Below are 15,312 nucleotides of genomic sequence, written 5' to 3' on the forward strand. Positions count from 1 at the left end.
CCATGGGGATTAATATATAAAAGCCCCCCCCCTTAATAACCATTGATATGGAGTTGGCCCCCTCCCATGGGCATTAATATAGAGTGCCCCCCCTGCCAATGGCCATTGAGTGTCTACCCTCCTATGGTCATTGATACAGCATTGCTTCCCTGCCTTGGCCTTTAGCATGAAGTTCCCCGCTCCTATGGGCATTGATATGGAGTGTCCCCTCCTATGGCCATTAATATGGAATTGCCCCCTCCTGTGGCCATTATTGTGAAATACCCCCTCTTTTATGGCCATTAATGTAGAGTGCCCCACTCCCATGGCCATTAATGTGGACTGCCCCCCTACCAAAGCCATTCCAATGGCGTGCCCTCCTTCCCGTGGCTATTAATATGGAGTCGTAGTCCCCCATGGGTGTGCCCCCTCCCATGGCTGTTAATTTGGCATTGCTCCCCTGCCATGGCCTTTAATATGAAGTTTCCCCCCTCCCATGCGGATTAATATATAAAAGCCCCCCCCCCCTTCATGGCCATTGATAGGGAGTTGGCCCCTCCCATGGGCATTAATATGGAGCCCCCCCCCCCCCATAGCCATTGATATGGAGTTGGCCCCCCCCCTATGGCCATTGATATGGAGTTGGCCCCCCTTCCATGGCCAGTAATATAGAGTGTACCCCTCCCATGGCCAGTAATATAGAGTGTACCCCTCCCATGGCCAGTAATATAGAGTGCACCCCTCCCATGGCCAGTAATATAGAGTGCACCCCTCCCATGGCCAGTAATATAGAGTGCACCCCTCCCATGGCCAGTAATATAGAGTGCACCCCTCCCATGGCCAGTAATATAGAGTGCACCCCTCCCATGGCCAGTAATATAGAGTGTACCCCTCCCATGACCAGTAATATAGAGTGTACCCCTCCCATGACCAGTAATATAGAGTGCACCCCTCCCATGGCCAGTAATATAGAGTGTACCCCTCCCATGGCCAGTAATATAGAGTGCACCCCTCCCATGGCCAGTAATATAGAGTGTACCCCTCCCATGGCCAGTAATATAGAGTGTACCCCTCCCATGGCCAGTAATATAGAGTGCACCCCTCCCATGGCCAGTAATATAGAGTGTACCCCTCCCATGGCCAGTAATATAGAGTGTACCCCTCCCATGGCCAGTAATATAGAGTGTACCCCTCCCATGGCCAGTAATATAGAGTGTACCCCTCCCATGGCCAGTAATATAGAGTGCACCCCTCCCATGGCCATTAAGATGGAGTTTCATATATAATAATAGTTGCCTTCTGTCACTGACCTGAAAATTATTTAAATTGTATTTTTGTCTTTAATTAAAGCAAACTTAAGAGGCTTCTGAAGCTCCATTACCTTCCAAGTCACTTTGTTGAGCCTGAAGAATGCGAAGCGTTTAGTGAACCACTGATAGATCTCATTTAATGCCAGCTGTTTTTGTGGTGACTCCAGGATGGCCTAAAAATACCAAAAAAAAAGAGAGATGATTGGTTATATTACCCATCCGAATCAACAGCCTACCACTGGGGGGAGCCAGACAACAACACTTCAACCATACATTGCAGCATCTACGGTATAGAGCCGTGTTTCTCAACCTTCTTTCAGTTGTGGCACCCTTAACAATTCTGCACAATCTGGAGGCACCCCATTCTAAAATGTAAAAAAAAACCTAAACCAATGGTTTTACGTAACGCAGCAGCATCCATACACATGGGCCATACAATATTAGAAATGATTTATTCCTCCACTATTGCAAACTGGTACGGACTAGTATGCTACGGTTTCTCTTCTCTCTGTTTCTCTTCTTCTATTTTATTATGTGATTTTTCTAGTGCTAATGGAAAAGGTATGAGGAGGAGTAAATAAGGATGCTGTGCAAGCACCCGTCATACTCCTTATCAACCAGTGATGTCACTGGTTGTCAGGGTGCTAGTGGCTTGATCCGCACAGTGCCCAGGGTTGTCAGGGTTCTAGTGGCTTGACCCGCACAGTGCCCAGGGTTGTCAGGGTGCCAGTGGCTTGACCCGCACAGTGCCCAGGGTTGTCAGGGTGCCAGTGGCTTGACCCGCACAGTGCCCAGGGTTGTCAGGGTGCTAGTGGCTTGACCCGCACAGTGCCCAGGGTTGTCAGGGTGCCAGTGGCTTGACCCGCACAGTGCCCAGGGTTGTCAGGGTGCTAGTGGCTTGACCCGCACAGTGCCCAGGGTTGTCAGGGTGCCAGTGGCTTGACCCGCACAGTGCCCAGGGTTGTCAGGGTGCCAGTGGCTTGACCCGCACAGTGCCCAGGGTTGTCAGGGTTCTAGTGGCTTGACCCGCACAGTGCCCAGGGTTGTCAGGGTTCTAGTGGCTTGACCCGCACAGTGCCCAGGGTTGTCAGGGTGCTAGTGGCTTGACCCGCACAGTGCCCAGGGTTGTCAGGGTGCTAGTGGCTTGACCCGCACAGTGCCCAGGGTTGTCAGGGTGCCAGTAGCTTGACCCGCACAGTGCCCAGGGTTGTCAGGGTTCTAGTGGCTTGACCCGCACAGTGCCCAGGGTTGTCAGGGTGCCAGTGGCTTGACCCGCACAGTGCCCAGGGTTGTCAGGGTGCCAGTGGCTTGACCCGCACAGTGCCCAGGGTTGTCAGGGTTCTAGTAGCTTGACCCGCACAGTGCCCAGGGTTGTCAGGGTTCTAGTGGCTTGACCCGCACAGTGCCCAGGGTTGTCAGGGTGCTAGTGGCTTGAACCGCACAGTGCCCAGGGTTGTCGGGGTGCCAGTGGCTTGACCCGCACAGTGCCCAGGGTTGTCAGGGTGCTAGTGGCTTGACCCGCACAGTGCCAAGGGTTGTCGGGGTGCCAGTGGCTTGACCCGCACAGTGCCCAGGGTTGTCAGGGTGCTAGTGGCTTGACCCGGTCAGTGCCCAGGGTTGTCAGGGTTCTAGTGGCTTGACCCGCACAGTGCCCAGGGTTGTCAGGGTTCTAGTGGCTTGACCCGCACAGTGCCCAGGGTTGTCAGGGTGCCAGTGGCTTGACCCGCACAGTGCCCAGGGTTGTCAGGGTGCCAGTGGCTTGACCCGCACAGTGCCCAGGGTTGTCAGGGTTCTAGTAGCTTGACCCGCACAGTGCCCAGGGTTGTCAGGGTGCTAGTGGCTTGACCCGCACAGTGCCCAGGGTTGTCAGGGTGCTAGTGGCTTGACCCGCACAGTGCCCAGGGTTGTCAGGGTGCTAGTGGCTTGACCCGCACAGTGCCAAGGGTAGTCGGGGTGCCAGTGGCTTGACCCGCACAGTGCCCAGGGTTGTCAGGGTTCTAGTGGCTTGACCCGCACAGTGCCCAGGGTTGTCAGGGTGTTAGTGGCTTGACCCGCACAGTGCCCAGGGTTGTCAGGGTTCTAGTAGCTTGACCCGCACAGTGCCCAGGGTTGTCAGGGTGCTAGTGGCTTGACCCGCACAGTGCCCAGGGTTGTCAGGGTTCTAGTGGCTTGACCCGCACAGTGCCCAGGGTTGTCAGGGTGCCAGTGGCTTGACCCGCACAGTGCCCAGGGTTGTCAGGGTGCCAGTGGCTTGACCCGCACAGTGCCCAGGGTTGTCAGGGTTCTAGTAGCTTGACCCGCACAGTGCCCAGGGTTGTCAGGGTGCTAGTGGCTTGACCCGCACAGTGCCCAGGGTTGTCAGGGTGCTAGTGGCTTGACCCGCACAGTGCCCAGGGTTGTCAGGGTGCTAGTGGCTTGACCCGCACAGTGCCAAGGGTTGACGGGGTGCCAGTGGCTTGACCCGCACAGTGCCCAGGGTTGTCAGGGTGCTAGTGGCTTGACCCGCACAGTGCCAAGGGTTGTCAGGGTGCCAGTGGCTTGACCCGCAGAGTGCCCAGGGTTGTCAGGGTTCTAGTGGCTTGACCCGCACAGTGCCCAGGGTTGTCAGGGTGCTAGTGGCTTGTCCCGCACAGTGCCCAGGGTTGTCAGGGTGCTAGTGGCTTGACCCGCACAGTGCCCAGGGTTGTCAGGGTGCTAGTGGCTTGACCCGCACAGTGCCCAGGGTTGTCGGGGTGCCAGTGGCTTGACCCGCACAGTGCCCAGGGTTGTCAGGGTTCTAGTGGCTTGACCCGCACAGTGCCCAGGGTTGTCAGGGTGCCAGTGGCTTGACCCGCACAGTGGCCAGGGTTGTCAGGGTGCCAGTGGCTTGACCCGCACAGTGCCCAGGGTTGTCAGGGTTCTAGTGGCTTGACCCGCACAGTGCCCAGGGTTGTCAGGGTTCTAGTGGCTTGACCCGCACAGTGCCCAGGGTTGTCAGGGTGCTAGTGGCTTGACCCGCACAGTGCCCAGGGTTGTCAGGGTGCCAGTGGCTTGACCCGCACAGTGCCCAGGGTTGTCAGGGTGCCAGTGGCTTGACCCGCACAGTGCCCAGGGTTGTCAGGGTGCCAGTGGCTTGACCCGCACAGTGCCCAGGGTTGTCAGGGTTCTAGTAGCTTGACCCGCACAGTGCCCAGGGTTGTCAGGGTGCTAGTGGCTTGACCCGCACAGTGCCCAGGGTTGTCAGGGTGCTAGTGGCTTGACCCGCACAGTGCCCAGGGTTGTCAGGGTGCTAGTGGCTTGACCCGCACAGTGCCAAGGGTTGTCGGGGTGCCAGTGGCTTGACCCGCACAGTGCCCAGGGTTGTCAGGGTGCTAGTGGCTTGACCCGCACAGTGCCCAGGGTTGTCAGGGTGCCAGTGGCTTGACCCGCACAGTGCCCAGGGTTGTCAGGGTGCCAGTGGCTTGACGCACAGTGCCCAGGGTTGTCAGGGTGCCAGTGGCTTGACCCGCACAGTGGCCAGGGTTGTCAGGGTGCCAGTGGCTTGACCCGCACAGTGCCCAGGGTTGTCAGGGTTCTAGTAGCTTGACCCGCACAGTGCCCAGGGTTGTCAGGGTGCTAGTGGCTTGACCCGCACAGTGCCCAGGGTTGTCAGGGTGCTAGTGGCTTGACCCTCACAGTGCCCAGGGTTGTCAGGGTGCTAGTGGCTTGACCCTCACAGTGCCCAGGGTTGTCAGGGTGCTAGTGGCTTGACCCGCACAGTGCCCAGGGTTGTCAGGGTGCTAGTGGCTTGACCCTCACAGTGCCCAGGGTTGTCAGGGTGCTAGTGGCTTGACCCGCACAGTGCCAAGGGTTGTCGGGGTGCCAGTGGCTTGACCCGCACAGTGCCCAGGGTTGTCAGGGTGCTAGTGGCTTGACCCCTACAGTGCCCAGGGTTGTCAGGGTTCTAGTGGCTTGACCCGCACAGTGTCCAGGGTTGTCAGGGTGCTAGTGGCTTGACCCGCACAGTGCCCAGGGTTGTCAGGGTGCTAGTGGCTTGACCCGCACAGTGCCCTGGGTTGTCAGGGTGCCAGTGGCTTGACCCGCACAGTGCCCAGGGTTGTCAGGGTGCCAGTGGCTTGACCCGCACAGTGCCCAGGGTTGTCAGGGTTCTAGTAGCTTGACCCGCACAGTGCCCAGGGTTGTCAGGGTGCTAGTGGCTTGACCCGCACAGTGCCCAGGGTTGTCAGGGTGCTAGTGGCTTGACCCGCACAGTGCCCAGGGTTGTCGGGGTGCTAGTGGCTTGACCCGCACAGTGCCAAGGGTTGTCGGGGTGCCAGTGGCTTGACCCGCACAGTGCCCAGGGTTGTCAGGGTTCTAGTGGCTTGACCCGCACAGTGCCCAGGGTTGTCAGGGTTCTAGTGGCTTGACCCGCACAGTGCCCAGGGTTGTCAGGGTGCTAGTGGCTTGACCCGCACAGTGCCCAGGGTTGTCAGGGTTCTAGTGGCTTGACCCGCACAGTGCCCAGGGTTGTCAGGGTGCCAGTGGCTTGACCCGCACAGTGCCCAGGGTTGTCAGGGTGCCAGTGGCTTGACCCGCACAGTGCCCAGGGTTGTCAGGGTTCTAGTAGCTTGACCCGCACAGTGCCCAGGGTTGTCAGGGTGCTAGTGGCTTGACCCGCACAGTGCCCAGGGTTGTCAGGGTGCTAGTGGCTTGACCCGCACAGTGCCCAGGGTTGTCAGGGTGCTAGTGGCTTGACCCGCACAGTGCCCAGGGTTGTCGGGGTGCCAGTGGCTTGACCCGCACAGTGCCCAGGGTTGTCAGGGTTCTAGTGGCTTGACCCGCACAGTGCCCAGGGTTGTCAGGGTGCTAGTGGCTTGACCCGCACAGTGCCCAGGGTTGTCAGGGTTCTAGTGGCTTGACCCGCACAGTGCCCAGGGTTGTCAGGGTTCTAGTGGCTTGACCCGCACAGTGCCCAGGGTTGTCAGGGTGCTAGTGGCTTGACCCGCACAGTGCCCAGGGTTGTCAGGGTGCCAGTGGCTTGACCCGCACAGTGCCCAGGGTTGTCAGGGTGCCAGTGGCTTGACCCGCACAGTGCCCAGGGTTGTCAGGGTGCCAGTGGCTTGACCCGCACAGTGCCCAGGGTTGTCAGGGTTCTAGTAGCTTGACCTGCACAGTGCCCAGGGTTGTCAGGGTGCTAGTGGCTTGACCCGCACAGTGCCCAGGGTTGTCAGGGTGCTAGTGGCTTGACCCGCACAGTGCCCAGGGTTGTCAGGGTGCTAGTGGCTTGACCCGCACAGTGCCAAGGGTTGTCGGGGTGCCAGTGGCTTGACCCGCACAGTGCCCAGGGTTGTCAGGGTGCTAGTGGCTTGACCCGCACAGTGCCCAGGGTTGTCAGGGTGCCAGTGGCTTGACCCGCACAGTGCCCAGGGTTGTCAGGGTGCCAGTGGCTTGACGCACAGTGCCCAGGGTTGTCAGGGTGCCAGTGGCTTGACGCACAGTGCCCAGGGTTGTCAGGGTGCCAGTGGCTTGACCAGCACAGTGCCAGAGTTGTAATTCTACAAAGTAAAAACCATTGGCAATTTGTTACCAATTTGTCAAGGCACCCCTGAAGAACCCAGGAGGCACACCAGGGTGCCACGGCACCCTGGTTAAAAAAGGCTGGTATAGAGAGATTGTTATATAGGACAAGGATGAAACTGTAGGAGCCTTAAAACTTCTAATCAACAGCATTGCAATATAAACTTTAACCACTTAAGCCCCGGAAGATTTCACCCCCTTCCTGACCAGGGCCTATTTTGCGATTCGGCACTGCGTGCCTTTAACGGACAATTGCGCGGTCGTGCGACGCCATACCTAAACGAATTTGACGTAGTTTTTTTCCCATAAAACAGAGCTTTCTTTTGGTGGTATTTGATCACCTGTGCAATTTTTTGATCATGCGCTATAAACAAAAAAAGAGCGTCAATTTTGCAAAAATAACAATATTTTTCACATTTTTTTTATATGGAATTCCCCCCAAAAAAATATAAAAATCAAAATTTTTTAACATTTTCGGCCAATTTGTTTTCTGCTACCTATGTTTGGTAAAAAAAAAAAAAAATCGCAAAAAGTGTATTTTGATTGGTTTGCGCAAAAGTTATCGCGTTTACTAACAAAGGGAAAGATTTTTGTCTTTTTTTTTTTTTTTAACGCGTAATGGCGGCGTATTTTTTTGCGGTACTGCGACATTGCGGCGGACAGATCGGACCCTTGACTGACTTTTTTGACACTTTTGGGGGTACCAGTGACATTACTGCAGTAATCAGTGCTATACATATGCACTGTTACTGTAAAATTACACTGACAGTGAAGGGGTTAACTTTTTTTGAGAGGGAGGGGTTATGTGTGTCCCTAGGGGCGTGATTCTAACTGTGATTGGCTGTGGCTTGAGGTGTAGGAACAGTGATCAACGGTCCTACATAGTAGAACCGTATGATCACTGTTTCTACACAGGGGAGAATGACAGGCGGCTTGTTTACATCAGCCGCCTGCCTTTCTCCCTCTGCACCGACGATCGCCGAGTGACCGGCGGACATCGGGTCCGCCGGTCACACGCGCGGGGGGGTCCGTGACCACGCGGGAGCGCGCGCTCGCTCCCTAGACCCTTACAGGCTAGCGACGTAGTACTACGTCGCTCTGCCTGTGAGGGGCTGACCGCCGCAGTAAATAGTCGTGCAGCGGTCGGCAAGCGGTTAAATCCTTCTCTTTGGTTCTGCAATTGCCCACTCGGATGTGTATGGCTAGTTATTTCCCATACGTATGCTGCCATGGAGTCTGTCAGGAAAATGGAGAATTGTCTATCAGGTACTTACCTGATGGACTCCACATGGCAGCAGGAGTTCCCACCCAAAGTCATGAGTAGGCTATTTACGGAACCCGGCCTCTGGCTCAGAGCAAAGATTTATGGGAATGGGGTCCGATAGGGGAGGAGTGGAGGCGGGGTTAACCCATACGTATGCTGCCATGGAGTCCACCAGGAAAGGAAAATTACAGTAAGTATCCGATAGACAATTTTCCGTTTTTTTTTTCCCACCTCCACAAGCTTCCTCCCTGCCGTATGACCAATCCCACAAAGCCACTTCTTCTCCTTGCCGGTGTTGTTTGCCTCGTTCTTCCTCCTCCTCTTACGTCATCCTGCAGCTGGGGGGTAGGTGTAGGTGGGTGGTCAGATACAACTATGTTTCATCTAAAGGATGCAAGCTTCTCTAGCGGGGGCACAATCTGTGATAAAAACCTGACAGGGCTTCTAACTCTTCCCTACTCAATCCGAATAAAGTTTTTGGTTTAGATACACTTTAAAGTGGAACTCCCAGCTGTAAGTAAATCCCACAGCTACCCCCAAAGCCCCCCAGGGTAGTTTACTTTATTTTTTTTCTTTGGAAAAAAAAAAGACAAACATTCCTATTCCTGCAGTTTTCTTGTTAGTCTGATTCTTGTTAGTCTGATAATGTCATAGCAGCTTCCTCAGTAAATGATAGGCTGGGCTTGCAGATACTGGGCAGAATTGTGTGACTCATTCTGGCCTAAAAAGACAGGCCGGGATAGCACTGAAGCACGGAGAGGGTAAGCAAAACTTGGACATGGAGAGGGCAAGCACAGCTTGGATGTGGAGAGGGCAAGGGAAGCCCAGACGTGGAGAAGGCAAGGGAAGCCCAGACGTGGAGAAGGCAAGGGAAGCCCGGACGTGGAGAGGGCAAGGGAAGCCCGGACGTGGAGAGGGCAAGGGAAGCCCGGACGTGGAGAGGGCAAGGGAAGCCCGGACGTGGAGAGGGCAAGGGAAGCCTGGACGTGGAGAGGGCAAGGGAAGCCTGGACGTGGAGAGGGCAAGGGAAGCCCGGACGTGGAGAAGGCAAGGGAAGCCCGGACGTGGAGAAGGCAAGGGAAGCCCAGACGTGGAGAAGGCAAGGGAAGCCCAGACGTGGAGAAGGCAAGGGAAGCCACGACGTGGAGAAGGCAAGAGAAGCCACGACGTGGAGAAGGCAAGGGAAGCCACGACGTGGAGAAGGCAAGGGAAGCCCAGACGTGGAGAGGGCAAGGGAAGCCCGGACGTGGAGAAGGCAAGGGAAGCCCAGACGTGGAGAAGGCAAGGGAAGCCCAGACGTGGAGAAGGCAAGGGAAGCCCAGACGTGGAGAAGGCAAGGGAAGCCCAGACGTGGAGAAGGCAAGGGAAGCCCAGACGTGGAGAAGGCAAGGGAAGCCCAGACGTGGAGAAGGCAAGGGAAGCCCAGACGTGGAGAGGGCAAGGGAAGCCCGGACGTGGAGAAGGCAAGGGAAGCCCGGACGTGGAGAAGGCAAGGGAAGCCCAGACGTGGAGAAGGCAAGGGAAGCCCAGACGTGGAGAGGGCAAGGGAAGCCCGGACGTGGAGAAGGCAAGGGAAGCCCAGACGTGGAGAGGGCAAGGGAAGCCCGGACGTGGAGAAGGCAAGGGAAGCCCAGACGTGGAGAGGGCAAGGGAAGCCCGGACGTGGAGAGGGCAAGGGAAGCCCGGACATGGAGAGGGCAAGGGAAGCCCGGACGTGGAGAGGGCAAGCCAAGCTTGGACGTGGTGGGGGCAAGCCAAGTCTGAACATGAAAAGGGCAAGCCAAGACTGGATGTGGAGAGGGCAAGAGAAGCTTGGATGTGGAAAAGGATGCGGGCAAATAGAAAATTTAAAAAGTGAAGTTACACTTTAAATGGTTTCTCCTACATGGTAAGACTGAGAGGGATGCCATTACTTTGGGCATTGTTGTTAAGAGACAACACAAACCAGTTTCAGAGAAGACTTAGCTAAAAGAGAAATACGCAGTTGAAGAAACCGCATACAGAGCATGTCAACATTAAAAAAATGTGCATGATACTTTGATATCTACGGTTACCAGCTGGCGGCTGTACATTACTTACCCATCGAATGAGAGCGGCGTATGTGAACGGCGGTCTGACGTTGTTCGTTTTGTAATATTCAATGCAGGTTGCCATATCTGTGGATTAATTGCACATCATTAGGTATTTATTTTAATATGGGAGTTAAAAACGTCACTCCCAACCCACAGAGATTTATCATTACAATGGGGTGAAATACTGTTCTTGCCTCCCCTCCCAGTCAGTTCTTTACTAGTGTCTGAGGCGCCGGTGGAAATACCTGCCCCATTCCCTGACCTTCTTTTAGCTTCTGGGAGCATAGGGCAGGTATTCATAGGTGCCTTGATGATCAGTGCAACCCCATCAGGGCAGCTTATCAGTGCCCATCAGTTCAGTTTATCAGTGCCCATCATTGCAGCCCCATCAGTTCAGCTTATCAGTGCCCATCAGTGCAGCCTGATCAGTTCAGCTTATCAGTGCCCATCAGTGCAGCCTCATCAGTTCAGCTTATCAGTGCCCATCAGTGCAGCCTCATCAGTTCAGCTGATTAGTGCCCATCAGTGCAGCCTCATCAGTTCAGCTGATTAGTGCCCATCAGTGCAGCCTCATCAGTTCAGCTTATCAGTCCCGCCTTATCAGTTCAGCTTATCAGTGCCCATCAGTGCAGCCTGATAAGTTCAGCTTATCAGTGCCGCCTCATCAGTTCAGCTGATTAGTGCTTATCAGTGCAGCCTTATCAGTTAAGCTTATCAGCACCCATCAGTGCAGCCTCATCAGTTCAGCTTATCAGTGCAGCCTCATCAGTTAAGCTTATCAGCGCCCATCAGTGCAGCCTCATCCGTTCAGCTGATTAGTGCTCATTGATTTTCAGCAGTGGCGGCTGGTGCTCCATGGGCCGGGGGGGTGGGCGGCAGACGGACCACACCATACCCCCCCCCCCCGGACCACACCAGCCCGCACACCATAACCCCCCCGACCCCCCCCCCCCCCGATCGCCGGCTCACTCACCCTGAACATGTGGAGGGCAGGCAGGCAGTGGCGGTGGTGGCTTCTCCTCAGTCTCCTGCATCTCCTCCCTCCTCCTCCTTGGCCAATGGCATGGCTTCTCCTTTCCGCCAATTGGGAAACGGGTCTGGTCTCAGAACCCGCTCCCTGATTGGCCAGGAGGAGAATCAGTGTGGCAATAGAGAATATTCATTCGCTATTGTCACACAACTGGGTGGGCTCAGGGCGCAGTGCTCTGTACCCCAAGCCCACCCTTTTTTGAAGCCTATTAGAGCCTCTGGCTCCAATCACGTGCTTCAAAAAAAAAAAAAACCCATTGGAATCCATGCGTCCGGATGTAGATTAGGGCAGTGGTCCTCAACCCTGGCCTACAAGGCCCACTAACAGGCCAGGTTTGCAAGATAACTGAAATACATCCCAGGTGATATCATTTGCTGCTCAGTGATTGCAGTACTCTAGTCTGCATCTCCCCAAGGTAATACTTAAAATCTGGCCTGTTAGTGGGCCCTGAGGACTGGAGTTGAGGACCACTGGATTAGGGGACCGGACACATGGATAGAGGGGGCGGCGCCCCCAATGGACGGGCCGCCACTGCCCGTCAGCCATTTTTTAAAGGTTCTGCCCAAAAGCAGACACGACATGGTACCTCTATTATCTCTATTAGCCAGCAAAGGCTCTTCTGTAGGCTTCTCTAAAACAATTTTCTGGGGTGCTGACTACGATCTAATTACGGATAACAAAAAAAAAAAAGTTTGGCTCGGCCTGCTCTCTTTGATCATCAGCCATCGTTATAATCAGGATACGTTTCCTTTTCTTCCCCAAAAAAAACCGTTTGTGAACATTCTTTCAATTAGCATATGCAAATGAGCGCATTACATAGGAGAGACCCTTTTATCATGGGGGGTACCCCTTGAGCCCGTGCTTTATATTCACACGGAGTTCAATGTCAGCTCAGTCTGGCGAAAGGCATGCCTAGAGAGTCGACCTTAGAGTGCTACTCTTTGTCATTCAGAGCAGGAGAATCCATTAGCTCAGCCCATTCTGGATAGTTCATGGTCTATTATTTTAATTGACTGATTCCTACCTATTAAGGGCGCTTCTGCAAAAAAGCGTTGTTTGTCCCTCCTCTCGCTTTGAATGTGCGTGCTCTTTATTCGGGGGGAGTGCTCTTCACAATGCCTAATGGTTACTTATTTTGATTGATTTCACGATGTCCGAATGTGACCTTTGCTATCCTGCGTTCTATAGCCAAATGGCGCCATTCATACGACGGCACTAAATCTGCAGTTGAGACAATTTAGCTCTGTTTACAGGTTATGCAAATAGGGCTTTTCATCGGGAACATCCTTTTGAATAAAAAAAAAGCTTATATAAAACCATTGTGCATCTTTTTAACGTTCAACCAGTCACAAGAGAATTATGGCTGCCTTGGCAACAGGACAAGATGGATTTTTAAATATGTTGAGGTTTTTGCAGTTTTACAAAAAACTGACTGGCGGTTCTAGCATCCCCCCCCCTGCACCTGGATCCCCACATTGTACTTCTGCTTCTATTTACCCTTGGTTGGAAAAGTTGAGTCAATATTTGAGGCCACAAAATGACGCTGCTTGTCCACAGTCTCTGGACCTTCTATGGCAGGGGTGTCCAAACTTTGGCCCTCCAGCTGTTCAGGAACTACAATTCCCATGAGGCAGTGTAAATCTCTGACATTCACAGACATAACTAGGCATGATGGGAATTGTAGTTCCTGAAGAGCTGGAGGGCCATAGTTTGGACATAGCTGTTCTATGGCAAGAGGCATGGTGGTAGCCTCAGGCGTGGATGGGAGTGAAGGGGGGAGCAACCAGCCCCTTCATGGCAAGGACATTGGTGTGGGACAGAGGAAGAAGAAAACCATGTCCATCCCTTTATGACTACAGTGTCCCCATCTTCTGATGGCTCCTTCCAGCAGGATAATGCACCATGTCACAAAGCTCCAAACATCTCACCACTGGTCTTTTCACCATGACAATGAGGTCACTGTCCTCCAATGGACTCCACACTCACCAGATCAGGTCACTGTCCTCCAATGGACTCTACACTCACCAGATCCGGTCACTGTCCTCCAATGGACTCTACACTCACCAGATCCGGTCACTGTCCTCCAATGGACTCTACACTCACCAGATCAGGTCACTGTCCTCCAATGGACTCTACACTCACCAGATCAGGTCACTGTCCTGACACTTTGCTACAATGTAAAGTAGTGAGTGTACAGCTTGTATAACAGTGTAAATTTGCTGTCCCCTCAAAATAACTCAACACACAGCCATTAATGTCTAAACCACTGGCAACAAAAGTCAGTACACCCCTAAGTGACAATGTCCAAATTGGGCCCAAAGTGTCAATATTTTGTGTGGCCACCATTATTTTTCAGCACTGCCTTAACCCTCTTGGGCATGGAGTTCACCAGAGCTTCACAGGTTGTCACTGGAGTCCTCTTCCACTCCTCCATGATGACATCACAGAGCTGGTGGATGTTAGAGACCTTGCGCTCCTCCACCTTCTGTTTGAGGATGTCCCACAGATGCTCAATAGGGTTTAGGTCTGGAGACATGCTTGGCCAGTCCATCACCTTTACCCTCAGCTTCTTTAGCAAGGCAGTGGTCGTCTTGGAGGTGTTTGGGGTCGTTATGTTGGAATACTGTCCTGTGGCCCAGTCTCTGAAGGGAGTGGATCACAACAACTGGTCCTTTCATGGTGAAGTATATTGCTATGGGGTAAAGAATTACCATCCCTACATCTAAATCCATACATTGTATATTTCTCCTTCCGTTTACTCTTGGTTGGAAAAGTTGAGTCAATATTCAAGGCCTTTAGAAAATGACATTGCTGGTCTACAGATTTCGGGATGTGCAATTACAGAAGGTGTGCCCTGTGGTACCCGCAGATATGGACTGGGATCTTTTGCCGTGCATGGGAACAAACAGAGCCAACCGGCCCTTTAACGGTAAGGACATTACTGTGGGGGAAAGAAAGAACATCCCTACACCAGAATCCATGCATTGTACTTCTCCCTCCAATTTCCCTTGGTCAAAAAAGTTAAAGCAATATTTGAGGCCATCAAAAAATGACACCGCTGGTCCACAGATCTCTAGACCTGCTATGACATCAGGCCCTTTACCATGATTGGGCTAGTTGCCTATATTTGCCCTCACCCCATAACAAAGGTTCCAAGTCCACCACTGAGGCTACCACTGAGCTCGCCTTTGTCATAGCAGGTCCAGAGATCTGTGGACCAACAATGTCATTTTGTGATTACTTCAAATGCTGCTTTTACTTTTTTTGACTGGAAGAAAAAATTAGGAGGCACCTGGGTTACCCAGTCCAAGTTGGCAGGACTTAGCCCTGGTTCGCACCAGTGCTGTTTTGAAGTCACGCTACTTCAACGCGACTTTAACGATGTTAATACAAGTGGCACAGAAATAGTCCAAGGGTCTTTTTTAAAGTTGCTGCGACTTGAGTCACTGCAATTTGACTCGTTCCATTGCCACAAATGGGGTGTGACTTGTCATGCGACCTTGAATTGTCCAGTCACATGACAAGTCACACTGGTGTGAACCAGGGCTTAATCTCCATGGTGTTCTGGGAACGCCTTATCTTGCGGTAAATGCCTTTGGTTTAAAGAAGGCAGTGTACTTTATCCTATTCTACCAATGGGGCTTATTGGTTTCTTTGGCCTCCTAAGTCAAATACTGTAGTTCTCCAGACTCATGACTATCCAGGCTATACTCTTCAAAAGATTTGGTCTCCATCTCTTGCACTGATGATGGCCAGCAAACCTGAAACAGTTATACCCCGTACACACGTTCCGATAATCGTACGACAAAACTCGCTTTGGACCTGATCTCACGATAATCTGATCATTAGTACACAACATTCGACAGCCGATCACGACAGTTGGTCCAACAAAATCCGAAGGGACAAACAGGAAAACTTCTGTTGTAAGACGTCTTCTCGAATGATAATCGTTTCGTCAGTACAATATTCATACGCTAAAAGTCGATCGACAAATACCACGAATGATCGGAAACAGTAAAATAATCTGCAGGGGTCAGACGTATATACATCACTTCCGATACGTAGCTACGAAAAATACACTTGGTCAGTGAATCATACGAAGAAAATCTGATGGTTTGTACA

General features: G+C 53.1%; 1 protein-coding gene across 1 annotated transcript in view; it reads right to left on the reverse strand.

Annotated features, from left to right (window-relative positions):
- Positions 1-15,312, reverse strand: part of FOXP3 (forkhead box P3) — a 29,356-nt gene that overhangs the window by 1,614 nt on the left and 12,430 nt on the right. Inside the window, exons 9-10 of the mRNA XM_082263596.1 lie at positions 10,168-10,244; positions 1,361-1,462 (exon numbers count right to left, since the gene is read on the reverse strand). Coding sequence (XP_082119722.1) covers positions 1,361-1,462; positions 10,168-10,244 — 179 coding nt within the window. The remainder of the gene's footprint in view (positions 1-1,360; positions 1,463-10,167; positions 10,245-15,312) is intronic.

The sequence above is a fragment of the Pelophylax lessonae genome, assembly GCF_965119305.1.
Source record: "Pelophylax lessonae genome assembly, chromosome: 7".
In the NCBI taxonomy this organism is placed as follows: Eukaryota; Metazoa; Chordata; class Amphibia; order Anura; family Ranidae; genus Pelophylax; species Pelophylax lessonae.